The sequence below is a fragment of the Hippocampus guttulatus genome, chromosome 17 (genome assembly GCF_054856545.1).
Source record: "Hippocampus guttulatus isolate MCC_2025c chromosome 17, RoL_Hgut_1.0, whole genome shotgun sequence".
NCBI lineage: Eukaryota > Metazoa > Chordata > Actinopteri > Syngnathiformes > Syngnathidae > Hippocampus > Hippocampus guttulatus.
This window is the reverse complement of record NC_141277.1, coordinates 3,069,437-3,092,347: the sequence shown is the minus strand read 5'-3', so window position 1 is coordinate 3,092,347 and position 22,911 is coordinate 3,069,437. Positions and strand designations below refer to the sequence as shown.

The window sequence follows — 22,911 nt, the reverse complement described above, 5'->3', positions numbered from 1 at the left end:
AAGGAGACTGTAGGGATGATGAGGAGGAAGAAGTGTTGTGTTGGGGGGGGGGGGGGTGCTGCACAGGATGCATCCTTGTCGGAAAGTCCAGACAAGAAAAGTAAGCACTTTCGCAAAGCAAAGTTATGCATGGTATGCTGGCAAAAAAAAAAGACTGGACAAAAAATGAGGGAGGCCATGCGATAAATCACGTACGCCGTTAAAAGGGACAATGGGGCAGCACGTGGATGACACAGCGGGAGCATTCCGGACAAGCAAATTAAACTAAAACGGAAACCGGCGTTCATATGACAGGACACTTTAGCATCATTCGTGATATAACGCTCCCCTGTGGAACTACAGAAAATGACCTGGCAGAGAATATTTAATACAAGTAAATCTTTTTCTACCAAAATGTACAACTGATAGCTATACGCACGGATCAATAAAACAAGCTAGATTTTCATCTTAGTTATACATTTTTAAAATGTTCTTTTAATACAGTATTTGTCATCTTTCTTTCCTTTTATTTAGGATAATACAAATTTTTTGTGTGCAAAATTGCCGAGGTTTTCCACCTTGAAATAAGAACTTCCATCATTTTGTGATGGCTGTAAGGAGTGCAGGTGATGACATCACAGAAATCTGATTGAGCTCTTGGTCAGAGGCGAGACTGGGACATTGTTATTTCTTTTCTCTAAATATTATTTGTATTTCTTTGGCCATGTAAAGGCAGGCATTTTGTATTGGCTGTCATTAGAATGTGCAGGCAAGCCCAACATGCGTTAGATGTTGTCTCAGACGAACATAAGGAAGCTGGCTCAAACTCACAATGACCCCCAGCCTCCTCACCTTCGAAGCCCTGTGGCGTGGTGGCGGGCCGACTGGCACCGCAGAGATCCGGTGGCACCATGCGGGAACCGACGTCAAGCCGCGATGAAAGATGTCGGCCAATTGTTTCCTGTTATTGTAATATTGGGGCTAGTGGTGGGGTGGGAATAGAATGGAAGCAGTCTCAGCAATCTACACGTCTACACAAGCAAAAGTCCGTCACTGCTGATTTCCACCATATTGCAGGAGACACACTCTTCTGGAATCGAGTCATTATAACAAACATACAATTGTTTGTGGTTATTTGGAACAGGGGTACGAGAATAACCTCAAACAATAAGCCACATACTGCTTCACCCAGACATAATCTGATCATACTTGGCAGTTTACTCTAGTATATTCCCATTACAATGACATTTACCATTTAACAAATACAGATTAGTGAGTGGGAAAATAGATTGCAAGTAGACACAACATCCTTTTTGGACTGAACAGAATGAGATGAGTCATTCTCCCCGCACAACGCACACACTACACCCATTGACAAAAACACATGCAGGTATGTTTGGCAAGAAAAAAAACCTTTTTGTTTCAAATGTTTACACCTGTCTTGAGGCTAAAAGCTAACATCATTCATCCATTATCTGTTAGCTTTAGGCTCAGTAGGTTTATGTTTATGCTTAATTTCTCTCTCTCTCTCTCTCTATATATATATATAAAAAGTAACTTGGACAAGAGAAAAACTGAACGTTTTTAATTAGAGGATTAATAATTCCTTTTGTGAAGAACAAATGTTGAATTCTAGTTTTCTATTCCACCGTCATTCAGATCTGAAAGCTTAAATCAGAGAGCCGATGGCTGCTTAGAGCAGCCAACTTTCAAGTAACAGTGTCTGAGATTTGTGGAAACATTTTTAATGTAATATTCTATGTCAACATTAACGGCGTTTACGCGCAAACACTTGGATTTGAGTGGAGGGAGACAAGAGTTATAGAAATCGACCGGGGGAGGTGTGCTGGTCTCCGTGGGGGGGGGGGGGGGGGGGGGGGGGGGGGCGTAGCAAAGTCCAAGTGCGCCGCCCAGATGAGTGGCCAAAGTTTTGGACAAGTCTGACTCGCTCACACCGCTGAGTGAAACCTCATCCTCCACGCGTGGACTAAAACCCCTGCAGCTTCCCTTTAACTCACCGCCTGTCGCTTAGAAAAGGTATGTCTGTATACCACCTTTTACCTTTGTTAGCTTAATGAATTAGTCCCATTTTCTTGAATATGGGTGATTTTAATATTCGTAAACATTGGCCATTTTGGTGCTCATTGTTGCGAATAGCCCAATTTTAGCGCCACTTTCGCCACATTTCACTCATCGAAGTTTTCCCCGAGTATTTTATTATTTGCTAACTTTGGAAATTACTCCTCTTCTGAAGTAGATTTTAGATTATAAAAACGCGCAGCATTCATAAATATTAAGCTTCTCGGACCCCGCCGCTAACATTTCAAGTTCATTAACACTTTCGCAACTTTCACGTTATCCCTGATAGCGTTTTTTCCTCGTCCGGGAGTTCTATTTGAACAAACAGTTTACATAGACTCTTCCTTTCGCCCCTCCAATGTGAATCACATAACAGGAGTCAGCCTCCTGCTCCTTATCTGATCGCGCATTGTGATTTTATTTTAAGCAAAACGCCTTGCAGTATAAGCGCTTCCTGAAACACTCCCAATACAGTACAGGGACCAGACGATAACCCTCGAACTTCCGATTGTGCATCAAGGAATCCGGGGAGAATGTCAGGTGATTTTGCAAAATCCTGGATCTACTTTTTTGTGCAGCTGTATCGTATTTTATGTAATTGACTCACATTATAATAATAAAAAAATAGAGATTTCGTCAACCTTGAATTCCCCCGGAATGCTGTTGTTATTAACTAAATCCCATTTTTAATTTTTCTACATTGCCATTCAAAATTCCCATTCAAACTCATCTATTGCAGGCCCTCAGAGTTCATTTTAACGGACGCATACATCTCCAGTAGACTCCCGAAATTCTGCATCCACATCCCTCGAAACGTCAACTGGAGACCCGTCATGCAGTTGCTCGGTTTTCTTCTTTGCCTAACTGCCGTTGTCTCAGGTGAGTCACTTGATTTCATATCATACCTTCATCAAAATATACCGTAAATACTACCTGTGCGCAATATATTTAAACAACAAGCCTTCAAAATCCCACCCATCAACCGACAGCAGTCAGTGGGCAAGTGTACCTTAAAAAAACACTTGATACCCTTTCTTCATTAAACTATAATGTAATCCTGCATTATGTTTTAACTATATACTTGGATCTATAATACCTGACCGAAAATATACTGCATCAGATTTAATTTCGCTCAATTAGCAGCTGTGTATTTGACACTAGCGGAAATCGCTAGCTTTGCTTCTAACGAGGAGGAGGACACGTGATACAAGTAAAGCATTTATGGCTATGCTCAATTTTGTTTTCAGCTAATATTGTTATCGTTATAAATGCTAAAATCACACTTTTGTCACCTTCAATCAGCCGCATACATACAAGCTAGTGGAAATCGCCGTCCATCGCTAGATGGAATGCGAGAGCCCGACTGATATGGGATTATGGGTGATACTGATTTTTCATTGACAATTTCTTTTTCCATATTTTTATCTTTTTTTTTGTTCTTCTTAACAGTACCGCTGATGCACTTCAGGCTTGTCATTCTCTCAAATTAAAAATAACGACAGACATTTTTCTTCTGTTACCACCACTTTTTCAGAAGAAGATGCACTTTTCTTTCAATTTTACATAAACTACCTTAATAACAAGTCGGATTGGGTTTGTAGCCAAACACAGCGATCTGTTTTGCATTAATTGCTTCAAGGCACCATTCAACAATCAATTCTCACACAATCGACAGAATTGTCTATTTTCTAATGATGCACAGCTCTGACTGAGACTGTCAAGGGTAAATTTGCATAGTTATCTCGCACCTAACTGAGGTATTGATTCTAAAATCTATCATTTATTGAGTAGTCGGTAGCATTTTGACAGGTGGGGAAACCGTGCAGAATGTGCTATTGCAGCAAACGTCTCAGTTGGCGCTTGTGGACCTCCTGCTGTGGTTGTGCCCACCCTGGAGTATGCCTCCACGGGCTGAAGTGAAAATACAAAAGCGCATTAGCCAGCGCCTGGAGAAAAAGCGAGGCTAGTTGAAAATGTTTCAAAGGGAAAAAGAGAGCTGTAATCACAAGACATACAGTCTGGGAAGTAGAGGGTTCCATTTTTGCAACTGCATTGGATGTGAAGCGCGTATGTATTCCAAAGTGCAAATCTCAAAGGCGATGATGAGACGCGGAAGGGCTTTCTCAGACGAAAGGAGGCCGATGTCATGCGAAAAATCGGCGTGGCGAGTCAAAACAGGCCACTTCCTGTGTTTTAATGCGGCGTGAGCCAGACCCGGGCGGCCGTCAGACTGGGTGGCAGGGAGACAGACGCGACCACTTGTCGCTGGCCCAGACCGATTTCAATCTCCTTCAGTGTTATGCCCCTCCCAAATAACAATCCACTTCTGCCTGCCTTGCTTTTCCTCTCTTTCAACTCCCCATGCACTGCAAAGAAGGCTCCAGTGCCAATCTCCTTTATTCCTCGTGTATCATTGTGAACTCTTGACTGACCAGAAACTTAATTGTTTGCGACCATCCCAGTAAGGAAAGAAAAACCTCACCATGCAAAATTCAGCATAGATAAATAATAATACGGAAAAATCATCTGATAAACGTCATACGTTGCTATATTTTTGTGGGCCAACAATTATTTAAATAAACAAACAAACAAACAAACAAAAAAATACATAAATACATAGGTTCCAATCCTGGTTTCTTTCACAAATATTCAATAGGATTTTCGGCAAATTGTCGCTTGCGTTCTTATTGACCTTTTTGTGTGCGTGGAGTACAGCAGCACACCACACACAAATCGTCAGAAACAATCACAGTCCCTCACCCAAAACCAGATGTTCGTTGTAGTACCAAGAGTGACCTCTATGGGGCAGCATAGTGCCACAGGGCATCAAGACTGCTGGGAAATGCAAAGATATAGGAGGAAATGCTCTTCTAACTTTTGACTTGTCATTTTTACTCCATGGAATTACTTGTTGGACATGAAAGACAATCACTTTACACAAGTTGCTCCTCAATACAAGCTTCAGGTCGCTTCCCCATTGGCTCTTGTTCCGTTTCACATCACGACAACCGCGGAGTCCGTGGCTTGCCCCAACTCGATGTTAACCGCACGCAGAAAGATAATTCGTACGTGTCTACCTTGCTTTAACCTTGCTTTGATAACAAGTAGCAATGCGAATGGTGGCGCTTGAGTTTTATAAAATTTCCAACTTTGTGTTCTTAATTTGAAGTAGTCCATCTTCTAGAAAAAGTGTCACCAAAAAAAAAAGTCAAAGAAAATGTAAAACACTCGGCAAACTGAGCCTCCGTGAGGTATGTTGACCGGCAGAGTTTTGTTCAATTGCAGATTATTATTTTTTTAACATCACACGTTCACACAAGAACAAACATGAAGGACTATTCCAAAGAATTCAAACGTTGGCCCTCATTGTGATGTCTGGCCCAGTGCTCTTATTCCGCAGTTAGTTTGCCCTGAACGGCTCATTAGTCGTCGTCGAGATAAATGCCTCGTCAGCATGGCGACCACTTGTGCCCATGTCAACATGCCTGCTGTCTGCGCCGATAAGACCGGGCATTATGTACTCCGTTATCTCTCGACCGTGTGTGCCCACGGGCGGACCCGGAGGCTCTCGAAGGAAGTATCTCCATTTGGATGGATCTGCGAGGGTGCAAAGTCACGGGCCGCCTTGACCCACCAATGATCTAAAGTACTCGAAAAGAATTGAAAGTGTGAGCTCATTTGTCATCAAGGCTGAGTCTTATCTTAATTTCACTCAATCATTCACTCGGGATGTGAATTAATGAGGATCACGTTATGCGGTAGAGCATAAGCGCTTTAATTGAACCCGACAGATTAGTCACACACACACACAAAAAAAAAAAAAAGATCTTGGCACAAATGCTCCATACCCCGATTGCTGATTTGCTTCGCCCCAATCTTTTAGCATCGAGGCTGAGGACTTTTCCAAAAACATGACATCAGGAAAAATGTGTCCATCAAGACGCATCCTTTTGAAAAGTTCCTTTTGAAAGTTCCGCCTTCTATTCAAACACCTGAAGTCCCCCCCCCCCCCCCCCCCCCCAAGTACTTTCCCAACTAAAACATGTAAATTGTATTTTGAACCTCCTTTTTATTAATAATCCTGAAAAGAAAAAAAAAATCCTCGTGAGACTTTGGGAACAGAGTCATTCCCAACGAGGTGTTTGCTAGCCTCTTGATTCGAGCCCTGGGCGGGTCGTCATCCTGTTGATTCAGGTGCAACGTGGCCCAATCTGTATTTATAGACCTGAGATCCCTATCGCATCTTCGTAGCCCGTGTGTGACAATGTGTGTGTGTGTGTGTGTGTGTGTGCGCACATGTTGACGCAATAAGAAAATCCTGAGAGCATTGGAACAAATGTTTCATTCACGTCCCAGGAAAACATTAATGAGATTTTTATAATCAGACCAAAGCATGTTTGCATATCACCCAGTAAAAAAAAAAAAAAAAAAAAAAAAAAGTCCTGAGAAAATGTCTTAGCCATTCGTCCGTCGTAAGGCACAAAGAATGATGTCAGCGATGATATCCATTTGTGACGCGATAGTGCAAATCACTCTGCTGTTATGCCTCGTTCAAGTGCCGCGAGGGCTCGTCAGTTGGCAATTTAGTGACTTTCTCACGACATTGAGCAACTTCACTGACGTTTCTCGTGTTTGTTTTGCAAGCAACTAGCGACTTTTTGTATATGTAAATGATCATTCCACCGATGGGCAGATCACAAAAGTTGTTACTTGGTTGTCTAATTTCACAATTTATTGCCGGTCAGATGCTTCAAAATCAACAAAATGTCAACGTCGTTTTGTTTTCCTCACTTTCTGCAGTGGGACGTCTTTTATTCTCAGCTTCTTGCAAGCCCCTTACGTCCACTTTTCCCGGTACCGAAAAATGTGGAAACCACAGTCTCCCTAAACTTGGCTCCTTCTGCCAGACGTGCACTCATGATGCCAATTTGAACTTTAAAGTTTGCCTTTTTCCCCAAAAAACCTGAGTTCTGTTTCGACTCAAACTACCTTGGTACCGTTTGTGTTAAAAGTTGTCTGACAAATTCGTTTAGGACTCTGCTGATATCGAAAACCTCGACGTCGTTAACATTTCCAACTTTTCCACATCGCTGGAAGTCAAACTCCTAACTGCTGCAACATTTTAATTAGCTCGTAATGCGTTGCGGGAGTATTCAACGAGCTACCGAGAGTGATAACCTCTCTCGTCTCATAAGCACCGTGCATTTCCCCTTGTTGTTTCCACTTGGCTTGCGTCTTTACTTAAATATCATAGCCCTTGTCTCGCTTCCTCCTTTCCAAATTGGAAGTCCTCCATATCCGTTGGAAAGAAACGGTCCAAAATATATCAAAACAAAACACAACAAAAACAAGAATTAGCGACTCTTGGCCGGTTGCGGATGACGCGTAGGTTGTTGCGTCGCTTCATCAATCTCCAGCGATTGGGAACAGACACTGTGGCATTTGTCTCCGCTTTCAGTCGCGCTTGATTAACACAGAACTTTTTAATTTTGTCTTTGTGTTCATCACACACGCAGGTGGACGATTACGTAACTCCATCTTTTGTGACACCTGGGGCAGGGTACGACCAAGCCTCACGTAATTGCCTTCACTCAAATAGATGCCAAGACTCAGTTAAGCACCTCTTCAAATATACGCCGCCGGTAGTGCTCCGAAGTCGCTGGAAATACATTTACAGAAGGGCTTTTCTCCGCGGTACCGACATGGGACATTGCGAATGCCGTGAATTGCGGGAATACGGTATATATGAGCGTGTACATAAAAGCGATGCGTTATCGTTTACGACGCGACAAATGACAGCATCGAAGCAAACGTGCCTGCGTGGATTCGGAATGTCTCATTACGGGCATAAAGCGAGCACAGAGGAAGTGAGCCATAGACCTTCCATACGCCGACCGCTGCACTCGCCGTTCCGCCGGCTTCCGACAACGACGAGGCGACGGACGAATGGCTCCCCGAGGTGTAAACAGCGCGAGTGTGAAGACAGGCTGTCTCCAGGCTCCGCGATTACGTCCTGGCTTCCGTTCCAAACGCGTCCTGGCTGGAACACCCCCTTTGGCTCGCCGCATTTTTGAAGCCGTCAAAACTTTTGACACCACTAATCACCGTGTTGTGAGCGTGTGCGTGTCTGTGTGTGTTTTTTATGGATAGCTTTTCAGGTGGTTGAGGAAGCAAGATGCTCAGGAAGGTTATGCGGCGGTGTGTAGCACGCAACAGGGGTGAGAGGCCAAGGGACAGTGCATGCCCCTGCAGAGTACTGATAAGAGCTTGTTTACCTTCCTGTGGATGGTCAGGCCTCAATCTGCAGCAGCGGAAACGCAAGGACAATAGGTGTATGCGTGTGTGTGTTTGTGCGCGCCCGCGTGTGCCTGTTGCCGTGTCTGTGTGTAACTGTGAGTGTGTATGCGCGTGTGTGTGCGCGTGTTGTAGCCTTGACGCTCGCCTTTTCCCGCCGAACTACTCAAGAAACTTTGGCCCCTCCCCTTCCTCATGGTGATTCCTACTCCAGACACAAGCGCTTTCCTCTTACAATGAGAGGGAGACGCACAATTCATCTTTTAATACGGTAGGGATTTGCTAATTGGAGTGGCCGAGGACAAAACATCAAGTTAATGCAAAATATTTGAAGAAAAAAAAAAGCATGTTGTTGACTTGAAACATATTAGGAAATCCCAAAATAATGGAAACTAGAGAAATATTGGATGAAAAACAAACGTTGCATGAAAAATACACAAATATGAGAGGGATGGTTTATATTATAACAAGAACATTTTTTTTTAAAATATCACAATCCAATATTGCATTATCATAATATTCAACCACACAAACAAAGTGGTGTCTGGGAAAACAAATGTTTCCATCCTAATCTTGATACATCTGCGCACTAAAATTCAGTCGTGATGAATTGCCAAACATTGCTGAATCTCTCTTTTCAATAGCATGTCATCTGTAACTGCGATTTTAATGGAGAACTCCTCCATCATTTCCAACACGGGGCTCATCACTTTCCTTGCTCTCCCACAAAAATAAAAAACTCCCATCAGTTGACTTTTTTATTCTCTAATCGACCCTGTTGATGTTTAACAGAGCGTGGAGCAATGTGCTACTCTTAAGGGAGGATTATCAGCAGTTAGAATAATATAGTTCACAAATACAGTACAGTGCACCCTGCAATGCATCACTGGCTTCGACGCCGCTGCTGCTTAAAAAAACAAAACTAAACTAAACAGATTTTTCAAAAAATATTGCGCAATTGTGTCCATCCTACTGCTATCCACATTCTAGTCACGTTGTGTGGTGCGTGTATGCTAAGTCAGTGCAAACACATCAAGACACTTGCTGTCAGGGATTTCGCCGCTTCCGTGGAACAAAAGGGAATAAGTAGGAAGAAGTACAGGATGCCAGCCAGCCAGCCAGCTCTGTGTTGGGCCGCATTGATCCCCTCCCTAAGAAGATAAATCATCTCAAAGTCTCCAGGAACGACCAAACACGGTCACCGGTCGCCCTTAGTGGAGCTGGAGTGCACTCCGCATAATTATATTGGTCCTACACGCACGGTGAGCTTTCATTTAAGGAGGCCCGCCTCAGCCTTCAGAATAATAAGAGTGTTTTCATTTAATCCTGGAAACAAATGAGAGGAATACTCTCTGAGGGAATACGATTCCCGTGGACAGTCCATTATAGGGAAGATGATCATGCCGGCCTGCGAGTCTTTACATCGTGAAAGAAGCAAACGTTGAACTGAACACCGGTGCTACACGCTAGCGATACAAATATGAATGTGATATTTTGCAAACTCCGGCGTCATATGCGCTTTACATCATGCAATATGGCTTTGGACATGCCAGGAGGAAAAAAAAAAATTGCTAGGGTTACGACATTCAATGCTATGCCCAACTCAGCTCATTTCACGTCTGATGAGAACCATTTGAACCCTGGCCAATTTCAGGTCTTGTTGGGCGTGGTTAGCCGTCTAGAGTGCAGGATGTGGACAGGATCTGTACAGCTCGTGCTCACAGAACTGCAGCAATGTGAAGGTACAGTGTGAGCAGTCGTGTCGCACCTTGCGGCTTTTGCGCGGTCTTACGCTTCGGTTGTTAGCTTTGACTGCCCATTGACGCATGCGGATGGCTCAGCTGATCTGAGAAAGAATCGGAAGGAGTCGATGATAAATCGGGATAAACCGATGACACCTTGCAGCCAATATAGCAAACGAACCAACTCTTGTATTTTCACACCACCACGGGGCCACCTAAGTTCGGCATGTGTGTGAAAAACACTGGCAACCGCTGCAATGGGGGCATTTGTCTGAATTCCCGTGAACGGCGATTGTTTTTTTTTTTTTGTTTTTTTTTTTGTTTTTTTGACGCAGACACGCAGTGATGTTTTATCTTGTCAGATGTAAGTCTGTCTCCGCAGGGATCCTTTCCCGAATAAATCTGTCAAACGGAAAGCCTCGCTCAAGGAGAAGTTGCACTGTGAAATCTGGTGGGAGGTGAGCTGTTGCAGGAAGTGTAGAAAATGAGTGGGAGCTCAAGCGAGGTGTTGTCGAAACATTATTTATGTATATACCTAGTGGAGAATCAAAGCAGCCACTGGTGTTTGTGCTGCCCCCAAACAACATTAAACCCCCCCACCCCCCCCAAGAAAAAAAAACATGATCATGCCCTACTTCGCAACGTTTGCAATGGCCACCTGTTGCACCCTATAAAATGAAGAGTCGACAGGGACCTTTTTCGACGAGTGCCAATCAAACTTGTACTCCTCGAGTGAAGCACTCACCGTCTTTCTGAGAGGGCTTGGAGAGTGAAGATAACGAGGTAAGCCGAAGGGATGATGTTGTTCGGTAAAAGCAACACCGCTTGCCACACGCGCCTGCGACTGAGAGAAGCGTTGTGATGAGCACACAGCCCCCCCCCCCCCCCCCCCCCCCTCGGATATTTGCATAAAACTGTTGTTTCAAGAGGAGTTGCCTTGTGGAGTCGGTGTCATTTGCTAACGGTATTGTGTATGTTTTCTCGTGAAAGCCACAAAACAGGTCATCAGGTCAAGTGCGCCATTGAACACAAATCAAAATTTTAATCTCTGGATATTGCTGAGCAAATAGTAATTCAGAAAGGAGTTGGAGAGTAGAAATGTTGTCATTGGCTAACGAGGCAACTAAGCTTTTCGGACATGCACATTTTTCCTCGTTTGAAGTACGGCGTGAAGACAAATGTTGATCTTGAGAAGTTGCAGAGATAATTGTGATTCTGGGAGATTTGGAGGGGGGGGGTAGACCTGCTGTTGTTTGCCGTCGGTATCGTAATACTCTTCTTGAAAAGCCACAAAGCTTTCCACTGTAAGATTTATCTCTGGATCTCTCATTAACCCCCCCCCCCCCCCCCCCCCTTAGCTAAAAGTATCGTGTGCTCTTCTCGTAAAAGCCACAAAAGTTGTGTTGAGAGGAAGCGCAACTCTTTTTCTAGATCTTCCAAAGAAAACAGCTATTTCTTGAGTCGTGAGCTGAAGTTTATCGCGTACTTTTCCTGTAAAACCACACACCGAGTCATTTCCTCAAACTTGTGCGTGGAAGAAGTATGACGCGAACACAAAGGTTTATCGCTGGATCTTGGCATCCCTTCATCACCACGGCGACGCTCAAGACAGATCTCCCGTGGGTTTACTGAACAGCGGCTTTGTGGACCTGGTTTTTAAAAATACGGCAATCACCCTTCAAAGCGTTTCGCTTACTTGTCCGTATCGCTGATACGCCGAGACATGAATTGGTGGAATTCGGTTCAGTGAGTCTCTTCTCCCCACCGCTTCCCCCCCATCCCTCGCTAAAGCCCAAACATCAAACTGGAAATCAGCAAGCTGCCGTAAACAGCCCCCCCCCCCCACCCCCTCATGAAATGGGAAATGGAGGCGGCTGATATAAGTGGATAAAGAGGACACGGAATGGAATAGTCCTCTATACCTCATTTAACAGCAAACCGCTTAGCGAGGCCATTGGCATTTCCTGGGTCACAAGGGCAAAATGAATGCTGTTCACATCCTATGGTGCCTTGTAAAAATGTGTCGCATGCCCACACACACACACACACACTTACAAATGCAATCTGCAATCAACACGATTTATGAGCGAGACCTCTTGGGGTGACTGTCATGGAAAGTTGAGTCCGTCACAGAAGAACAAGAGGGGGAAAAAAAAATGCCTTTATGATCGCGATGGCTTTTGAGCTCGAGACATGAACGCGGAGAGGCAGAATAACAGGAAGCCAGCCATGACCCCTGGCGTGATGGGGATGGACAAAGACAAGCTGCAGTACAAACCAGGAAGGCGTGAAGTTGTTCCACGAAAGGCACAAGTGCCGCTTTCGGTTCATATCAAAGCTTGTAAGCTTTGCTACAGTCGCTTAGGACAAGGCGAGCTTTAAGCGGGTGGTGAGCGTTTGGACATCTATTAAAAGTGCAAATGGTTGACTCTTGACTCATTTGCGGTCAAAGAACCCAACAGCGATGCGAACTTGAACTACATCCACAGCGGACATCCACTGTGGCACAAACCTTCTTGGTGATAAAACGATAGCATGGACACAATTGCTCGATAAGAGTGATTGAAGTAGTCATGAAGCACAATCGGAGATCGAGCAGCATCGCTTTGGCATACCTCGCGGGTAGTACAGTCGTTCACGGATTACAGTCTTACCGCTCCCCCGGGAGCCGGGTCAGGAAAGAATTACTGCTCCAGATTGGCGTGGAAAAGTCATGTGACCTTGATGGCTGCTTTCGTTCCATGCTCTTCGTTTTTGAGGAAACAGGAAGTTCTCTCTGGGGTATTTTATCACCCTCGCCGCTGGTCAGAGTAGAGCCTGTTGACAGCGTAACCGACTGTGTAACGTAATAGCGCGGACGCACGGTGCCCAGGTCACGGCATTCATTTAACCCTCACACGTCTCATCCGTGACCGGACAGGTCGTCCAGATTGATTCCTCCTTCGGAGACACGGTTCCCCCGCGGGGTTAAACAGCGGCCCGCGCCGGTGGATTGATGGATGACTGCGGCTGCTTTTCCTGACACGTTTGATAAACGCATCCCAGACGATTGATTTTTAAGTAGTGCCGTACAGAGAGGGATGCTTCCGCAGTAACTACACCGAGTTCAAACCCTTTTGGACCACGGGTCAACAATTTATCAGTTCAACAAGAATGTGCCCACAAACCGCTACCACGGCCAAACAATTTAAGTCGTGGTTGATACTGTGCAGCCTTGTTTTCAGTAAGGCCTTGTTCAACCGTTTGCGCTTTGCGTTGTCTTCCAGCCTCACGTCCGACGTGTGATCCCGTGGAGCTACGCGACAATTCCTGGATATACGTGAGGCAGCTGCAACTTGGCTGCTGGACCAGCTTTGTGGGACAGGACAATGCCGAGGTGCACATCCTCAAGCTCAACTTTGATGGCACGGTAAGAATGTTGAGCTGCTCCTAATTGCGGCTCATGGATGCAAATGTCGACAAGGGAGGAAGCGCAAATGCTTAAGACGTAATAACGGCAGCAGTAAGTTGAGCGAGCAATCGCACCCATCGTCAGTGCCCGGGTGTCAAAATGTCACACATTGCTTATTTGATATTTATATCCATCGCGCCACGCTCTGTCACGCGACCGACATCGCTGCCTGATGATTATCTTCAGCTGACAGGACAGGACAGGACAGTTTATCAAGGCTTGCTTCTCCCCTTAAATGAATGTGGTGCGGGGCATCATTGAAATACAATTTTCATATCCATATCTTCTCCTCTAATGGAATCTGCCATTCCCAAATATCACGTCAGCAAATGTTTAGAAACGGACAAACTGTGTCTTGTTGCGGTTTAAGACAAAGCGCATTTTGATATGTTCACGGAATGGTTAATCATGTCACGTTGATATATACGACTGTGCGATACGGCCACAATGGAATCTCAGTTTGACAAAAAAAACAAAAAAACAAAACCCTTTACTTATGTGATTCAATTTTTTCGTCTTTGTCGACAAAGCAAATGTCAAGTTTTTTTGTTTTGTTTTCCTCCCTTCTGGAATTTACTTCAGTTCTCCTGATACCACAGCAAGCTACCAACACCCCCAACATTAATTCCCATAGAAATAATATATCGAGTGAGAGAGCTCTCTTCGAAGCTTCTCGGTTTCTTCCATCCTTCTCATATATTCGTCATTACGAGCACGTTGTTGTTGTCACTCAGTCAAGTTGTTGAAAGAGTTGATCGTCGAGGTAGCAGCGGGGGCAGGCTGGTGCTAGTTGTGTTCTGAAATGCCACAAACCAACCTGGATTTTGCGTGGGTGCAACAAAGGAATTTGGATGCCCGTGGGATGCATCTGTCGCTGTCCAGCATTTCATGCCTGAAAAACGGCAGTATTGTCATCCTATGACTGCATGCGAGCAGATGGAGAGGCAAACGTGCCCCCCCCCCCCCCAAGAACGAATAGTGGTACAGCCCTTTAATTTTACATCTGCACCATGCTAGCTTTCGGATGAAAAAGCACAAATGTACAATGACAGAAGCGATTGATTAATTTGATCTTTTTCCTGTTTGAGCCACACTGGAGCGGTTTTCCTGCACAAGATTACCGCTTGTCGCTTCATCGTTTGCCTCCCCCAGGCTCGCATATGGACACTCGACACAAATGACTTGTTACCAGTTCAACCTTGGCGAAGGAAGCGGACTGGCTTCATCCCTTGCCAAGCTGTTCAGTCAGATGGGACATCATTGTCCTCCACGTTTTCACCTCCTTCTCCATCTCTTTGTTTTCACAATGATTAACACCCCCACCCTTTTGGCAAGATTTATTGGTATTTTTTTTCTTATTTGATGGTGGTGCGAAGGCGGGAGAGAAATGACTGGGAGGAGGTTGCCTCATGTCCCACCCGGGCTAGCTGAGCCAAGCTCGTTGGCATCAGGCTGAGACGAGACCAGCGGAGCCAATTTCTTTTCAGGGAGATTAACAAAAGAATAACTGGAAACGGCATCAGTAGTCATCCTTTACGAATGAGGAAGTGAGTCAGTGTTGAAAGTTATGACAAGGGGCGTCCATTTCATTTTTTTTTTTTTTTTTGGGGGTAAATTTACAAAATACCTTGATGACCTCAATAATGGTAACGGCAGAACAGGAAATATGAATGATAGCGATGAACTTGTTTTTACACTGCCGCAACCATTTAAAATAGGAATACAATTGACAAAGGTAACTTACAACCACGAAGAAACATGCTACAGTGCTTGAAACATCCATCCATCCATCCATCTTCCGAACGGCTCGATCCTCACTAGGGTCGCGGGGGGCGCTGGAGCCTATCCCAGCCATCTCCGGGCAGTAGGCGGGGGACACCCTGAATCAGTTGCCAGCCAATCGCAGGGCACACAGAGACGAACAACCATCCACGCCCACACTCACACCTAGGGACAATTTAGAGCGTCCAATCAGCCTGACATGCATGTTTTTGGAATGTGGGAGGAAACCGGAGCACCCGGAGAAAACCCACGCAGGCCCGGGGAGAACATGCAAACTCCACACAGGGAGGCCGGAGCTGGAATCGAACCCGGTACCTCTGCACTGTGAAGCCGACGTGCTAACCACTGGACTACCGGGCCCCCCGCTTGAAACATTACCTGTATATTTGATGAACGTCTTAGAATGGCAATAGTTTGTCCCAAGCGTCGAAGTACTTCAATATCCAGTAGCCATTGTGCAAAATCTGTTCTTTTTGTTTTAAAAGAACACATATTTTAAATGTTTAATATATTTTTGTTGGATCTGTGTTCACGCCGGTCGACAATTAGATTCGTAGGTCTCCCTGGACTTAATTTGTTCAGCACTGGTCTGCAAATTTTCCTCGGCCCAGCCAGGCTCATGACTATTCTTCTTGGATCCCGCTCAAAATGAGCCGGAAAGAAAATTTAATTTAACATTAGACCTGCACATCATCTCCCTGTTGGACGCAGCCCAGTAAACAGTCTTACTTTCCAGCAACAACAACAACAACAAAAATGTAGCTAGATGAGTTTCTATGAACATTATATTCTCACTGCAGGGATGTTGCTGTGCTGTGTTTATTCCCAATCATTTGTACAGCGTAATTGAACAGCCCCAGTCCAAAGTTTCGACATGCTCGCTAGTGCTATTAAACTTTTGACTGGTCGTGTGAAACACAAATGCTCATTAGGGCTGATTCAAAACTACAAATCTTATCATGAGTTACTCCAGTCTAATGGCACATATTCCCTCACAGAGACGACTTCCTAATTACAATGTTGGGGCGGGGGGGCAGTATTGTTCACGCATGGACATCAAACACCGCTAAACTCTCGTGTTGCTAACAGAGCGGCAGCGCCGAAAGAGGCACCTCGACAATTTCTCAGTGGGAAGTTCTTGCGGTCTTAGATGTGATCTTAACGTTATGTAGAGACATCATCTTTTAATGGCAATTAGTGTTCTTGTCGACAACCATCTGGTGGTTCAGACTACAAAAACTTCCCAAGTGAGTTCCTGAAACACATAATAATAGTCGATCTTGACGATGTTATGTAGAGAAAGATCAGTCAACTGAACTTTGCTTTGGGGGGCGGAGCTATGATACCGAAAGGGATACGTTACTAATTTGGACATTTTCAGCAGTAAAAAGTAATATTTTGTCTATGATGACTGTGATAGTCATTATTTTTCATGTATAATTAGCACATTTAAAAACACATTTTGCCACTTGATGTCAACTGCAAATGACGTACCGTGCATTTTTTTTAACGCAATGGTACAGTTTTATTTTTAACTCCTTCGAGGGGACTCCAAGTCAAAAATTTTCTTTCGAATAATAATGTATGTCCCATCAGTCCCAGCGAGTCTAAATCTGACATTCTGATGAATATTGTGTTTGTGTAATATGAATTAAGCAGAAAAAGCCACCCGTTGTTATGTAGCTCAGGAGGCGGCCATTTTGCCACATGACATCAGAGTGCCGAACGGCTGAGATAATGACCAATTACAGGTCACCTGTTTTCTGGGTTTGGTCATGTGACATTCGCAAGCTGAGCCCTTTTGGCACTGTGAGGTCATCTTCGGTCAACGGCAAGTGGCAAAATGGCCGCCCCCAGACATGGATTAAAAACAGCTGCATTTTTCTGCATTCATTCATATTCCATATACACTTAATTATTCAGAACAGTGTTTAGACACTTTTTTTTTTTTTTTTTTTGAGCAAACAAATAACCCCGGACATAATTCGCCCCCGAGGAAAATAAAACGGATAAACATCTGTTTTGGCTGTTCTGTCAATGTTGCAAAACTATGCAGACCTGAGCCGCGGCAAAAATAACACAGCTCACCGGTTCTCGTTTGCGTTTGACATTTTCTGCAAGGTACAAGGATGTTAAAAATAGCAAGCACATTTTCCCTCGTTAGCATCCACACCGAGAAAGTGACTGGCACGCTGCTTGTTCCGGAGACGTGTTGACATCGCATGGCTGTCACACCCTCGGCTGATTGCGTAATAGGCTAAGAAGTGTAAGTCAAATTCAACTGCAGCTGGAAGTTATTTTTAACACTTCAAACGAACGTCTCGCTCCTCCGAGCCAATTAGAAGTCTTGTTAATTGAGTCGAGGCTGTCAGGATGCGAGAGGAGAAGAGAGGAGAGGAGGGAAATGGCTTGATTACAATTTGGATCCCTAGCGCACTAAAGGAACGTCACTGGCAAGTCCTCTTACATTAAAACGGTCACACGTACAGTATGTATCCAAATTGTCACAAGACAATTAAATTGTGGATTATTTCTGCAGTTTGTCATCACTGGCAATAGGAGCGGTGGCATTAATCATAATTATATAAACTGCCAAGAAAAATGACGGCATGGATTTTGTGCATGCGCCTCGACATGATCGAGCACGCTGTGAACTTTTTTGAGAAGCTACATCGCAGTTTCAACAATAGCATTTATGAACTGATGTCATTGGTTTTTCCTGATTTGGGGGGAAAAGGGAGGCGTTTGTTTGCATCGGACGAAAATCTGTCCACGAGTGCCCTTCAACATCACATCACCACTGGATGCTTTTCCACTCCATTCATCGTATCGATCCCTGAGAAGATGGTGTCCCGTCTCACAAGGTTGTGCTTTGTTTTTGCAAACCCGGCGCGCGCTCGACAAGCCTCATTACTTGGCTCCTCCGTAACTCTCACCGGGACGCTTTGACAGTGCGGGGGGGAAATATTTATGCCGCTCCGCTGGAGCGTCTTTCCCTAATCACAGGCCGCCTTTTCATCTACTGCCAAACCTCCCACGCAACAGGACCGTTAGCAGCATATTATGAAGCTCTCATAGAAGCATTACGGGTTATTATCTCATTCTTATGCTTAAGCAGTGGAACATTTGCATATAAAAGTGACGCACTGCTCAACCCATCCTGCTTGACTTAATTATTCATGACGATATAATAACATGCACATTGACTTTTTTTTTTTTTTTTTTTTTTTTAATTGTCGTTAATGTTAACCGTGTCGCTTTAATTTTCTGTCAGGATCCCGATAACAAGATGTTCTTTCTGGACATGGCCAACGCCAAACCCATGAACCTGATCATCACGTCGCAGGACATGGCCTACGGTCTCTATAAGATCAACGCTGGCGTCAACATTTATGTGAGTCACCTTTTTGTTTGTGTTGCCACAAGTGTAATTCTTGTAATTGGCGTTCATCTTTGGACTAGAACTCTAAACAAACTGTCCTCCCAAGCCTGTTTAAAACAGTCGTTGATTATTCATGTTGACACAACGACTAGAGCGTCCAATCTAAATCCTGCTATCCAGGCTGTGTCATTGATAGGGACCGACACCAGTAGCAGGATGCGAGGCGACAAAAAGCACATTTGTCAATCAAGGAAACATTTAGCGGTGCAGACAAAGCCCACAAAAGAAAAGTGCCACGTGTGCAATAGTGGAGGAATCGAACAACAGTGTTACACGACAGCACAGGGACTTGGAGCTGCTTCGCGGGCCAACAAACTTTGGATAATGCGTTACAATGAACAGATGGGCCAGGAAACCAGTCAAAACCCATTAAAAAAAATACATTGAAAAATCCAAGTTAAAGCAAGTGCGTGGAAGATAAACCACGATTGAAATGTAGAAAATATTCCCGCAACTGGTGGAAGTTCAATATGTTACCTTTTATTTATTTTTTTGACATGACACCAGCAGCTCGATATTGAGAACAGTTGTGTATGCTGGAAGAAATGACATGTCGATTAGATATGCTGACAGTCGAGTGATAGCAAGACTGTTATCATGGCTGACGGAGGGTCTGGACAGCGTTTCCCCGGGACAGGAGGATGTTCAGTTCAAATGTTTGTTTTGCTTTGAGGGATGAGATGCATCACTTGGGGGATAATAGTGTTTAAGTGCAGTGTCAGGGAAAACAGCAGCTGCTCTGCAATCAGAGGACATGCGTCACGTGACGTCTGTGACAGATTGGCTTCGGGTCACCCTCACTGCCAACGCTGGGACATAATCAGCGAACTTCGGTCACAGCGATTGGCGAATGCGCGCAAACACATTTCACCGAGCTGAATACGTCGCGCTGTACTTGATGTAGCTGGGCATGACGGAAAGTATTATTAGGACGAAGAATTGGGAAAATACATTCTTTGAGAAGGTTACCATTTTATTTGGAAAATTAACTCTACCAAAAAAAATGAAGTTGAAACTCCCTCACGGGCTAGGCTGAAAACAATATGACAATAAAAATATGTGATGCAAGAAAAAAAAGAGATAAATTACACCAACTACCTTTGGAATTTATGAGAGAAAAAAAACATCTACAGTAAATTGAAAAAAAAAAATCGCATATTCACGTGAAGACTTCCCTTGAGATCCTTCAGTGCAACACAAATCTTGACGATAGTACGCCACACCATTTCCAATCTAAGGCCATTTTTAAAAAACATTCACTACTTTCAAATTCCAGTATGACTGGAGTTCCCCATTTTTTATTTTCGGTCGATTTCCCGTCATACGTACTATTTTTGGTGCCTGCATCAGTGAAATAGTCATACAAGAACCGATGACTCCCTGCAGGATTCCTCACCTTTCAACGCTCTTTCTTTTTCTGTGTGCCACGCTCGAATAAGCCGCTGCGTGCGAGTGTACGTCCGACCTCTGTGACTTTCGCCGACACAAAAGCCCCAAAAAGCAAAGTCATTAGGGAGCGTCAGCACTTTTCCGTCTTTCAGGATCAAATGCTGACCGAGTTATCACTGGTGCTCTTTCTGTGCCCAATCCCAAAAACAAACAAACAAAAAAAAAGAGGCTTAACAGATGCTGTTCATCATACAGGGTCTACAATTATGTTTTAATAGTACAGTCCAACCTCATTACGACGTACCTCGAGGGACATAACGAATCTGTAACGTTATAACGGTAGTTCGTTGTAACCACTTGCAATAAAATGGCCGCCAATGATGATGTATAATACAGCATGAACATTTATAGATGTTGTAAGCAAAATAGGCAAATGGAAAATGAATGATGTAAAATCGGGACATGGAAATGTGACCCTTTTATCGGGGCCAACGGGGTATTCATTTATTAATGGGCAACATTTATTATTTATTGCGTGGATCTTTCTTACATACATGTTCACACATACACAGCCACTCTCATGTCATTTCTCCCAATCGGGTCAGACGCGGAAGCGGCAGTGTCTCGTCCTCGGCGTGGTCGTATGTATTTATACCTTGTATGGAGCCAGATTCCAGTCGACTACGGTGACGCACAAAGCTAAAAAAGGTCCCATTTCCTGGCCCCAGTCAGGAAGCGAAGGAAAGACCTTGGCTCCAAAGGGGGTTGTGCAACAGGGCCCGCGGACGCTTAACCATAATAAACATTTCTTTTCTAAGGGGAGAATAGACGCGAAGGAGAGCTGGGCGGAGGCGAGGAATAAGTGAATGAGTGAACGAGAGAGAGACAGACGGAGCGAGAGAGGCAGACAAACATGTTTAATGCGGAAAAAAAAAAGTCTGGGAATGTTGGAGGCAAATAGAAACAGAAACAATGGTGACACTGCGCTGCCCGTTCTTTGGCTTTCAACTATGACCTCAGCATTCTCGCTATTGTTCTGTTTCTCAATCAAAGCACGGCAGGATTTTCATGACGTGATCATTCCGTAATAATGAGTGGGCAGAGGAACTGAGGAACCCATCGGTGAGACTCGAGAAGATTTCCAGAAAAAAGATTTTTGATTGCGTCGGTCCAAAAATAAAATCCGGGTGTCTTGGCTGCTGTGCTCTTTAATCTGGTCTCTCGAGCACTTGGAATTTCAAGAGTCCTGTCATATTTGTTGCATTTAGCAAAGATGGGAGACTCAAGTAATACATTTCACTCGAGTGACTGAATTCAAAAAGTCACGACCTATGATTCGCGCATATTTCATTCACACTGACTCACCGATTCGATTTGGCTCGCTGATAAGTGCCAGAAACGACCAACGTTTCTTCTCATCTCATCTCCACTCCACAGAATGGTAACGCCTCGGCACTGACCCCGCAAACCACCGAGAATCACAGCAGCAACATCCACGTCGTCGACTTCCCCAGCGCCGACGGGGAGCTGGTGATGTGGGCCACCCGCAAGTTCGGCGGTGTCACGTCCTTCACCACGGTGGAAACTCTTAAAAAGCTGTTCTTCAGAGCCACCGAAGGTGAGGACGCAGTTCCTACTAGTACGTGTCGGTTTCCCGTGACAGCGAGGTGAATAAAAAGCGGAAAGTACTGGGTTGCCCTCGCCCATGTGAACACAATCATTTCGCCAACAAATCCTCCTTAAGGCGCCCTGAGCCACAGAAAAGCTCCGACACGGATCAAGGTGGATGCTGGGGATGCTGGCGGCTGCTTTTTCATCCACTTTCACCCCCCTCCATTACATTGGTGTTTATGTGGGGGGGGATCATGTTCCATGAGTCCCCACCTGGATTTCAACATGCCGCAAAATACGAGCCTTCAGTTTGGTGATTCGTGCAGTCGTTCGTACTGTCAATATCCCTTGCTACAAATTTTGTGTGTGAAAACATCTCTCGGGAGAAAAAGATTCATTCTGCCATATCTTATTTTATTCTCCGCAACGAACAGTCGTCTTATTTGAACTTTTCGGGGTTTAGGTGTTCCCCTGGTTTCAACCTGCATGTTTTTTTTTCTTTTTTACAGCTAGCTTGTCTGAGCAGCTTTTGAAGTTTTACAGCGGTCTCTTTTGAAACGGCTCCAATTGTGGGCGTTGTAATCTCTTCAACTTTTGAGGGATTTACCATTAACTTATTTGAACCTGAGCTGCTTTTATATTTTTTTTAACCTACTCAACTTTTGATGGTTTCAGGTAAGACCCATTGTAACATTCTTAGCTTTCCATTCATGGAGAGTAGTTTAAACTTTTGTGCGTTCTTCATAAAAGCTCATATTAAGGTTCGGACAATGAGGAAAAAAAAGTGTTTGAGATTTATGCCCAGCTTTCGGGATGGGATGGGAAATGGATCAGAGGCAGGTCTGGTCTACTGGCATAGCTTTGTTGAAGAGGAACCTCTGTCGTGTGAAAGATTTGAGGCAGTCCAGAAAAATACTGTCTCAATAATGTGAACTTTTCCTTGGCTATAAAGTGTTATTTTTTTTTTTTATATTCAATAAGGAGTTGGGAAATTCAAACAGCAGGGATAGGTTTCTAATGTTCCATGTCCCATGGGGGGAGGGGGGTGTTGGTTTTATATGCTGTCTTGTGTGTGGGTGTGCATTTGAATGGTGGGTAGAGAAGAAAATTCAGGTTCCCCCAGAGAGAGCGCGGAAGAGATT

At 44.4% G+C, this 22,911-nt stretch overlaps 1 protein-coding gene across 3 annotated transcripts in view; it reads left to right on the top strand.

Moving 5' to 3' along the window:
* Window positions 1-1,878: 1,878 nt before the first annotated feature.
* Window positions 1,879-22,911, top strand: part of eng (endoglin) — a 30,591-nt gene continuing 9,558 nt past the window's right edge. Inside the window, exons 1-6 of one of the 3 annotated variants that reach the window (XM_086135486.1) lie at window positions 1,879-2,016; window positions 2,533-2,598; window positions 2,798-2,937; window positions 13,361-13,503; window positions 18,602-18,721; window positions 21,596-21,776. In XM_086135486.1, the coding sequence (XP_085991612.1) occupies window positions 2,892-2,937; window positions 13,361-13,503; window positions 18,602-18,721; window positions 21,596-21,776 (490 nt within the window). In that variant the 5' untranslated portion in view covers window positions 1,879-2,016; window positions 2,533-2,598; window positions 2,798-2,891. Of the gene's footprint in view, window positions 2,017-2,485; window positions 2,599-2,797; window positions 2,938-13,360; window positions 13,504-18,601; window positions 18,722-21,595; window positions 21,777-22,911 lie in introns of all 3 variants that reach the window. The other 2 variants (XM_086135485.1, XM_086135484.1) reach the window with 2 other exon arrangements.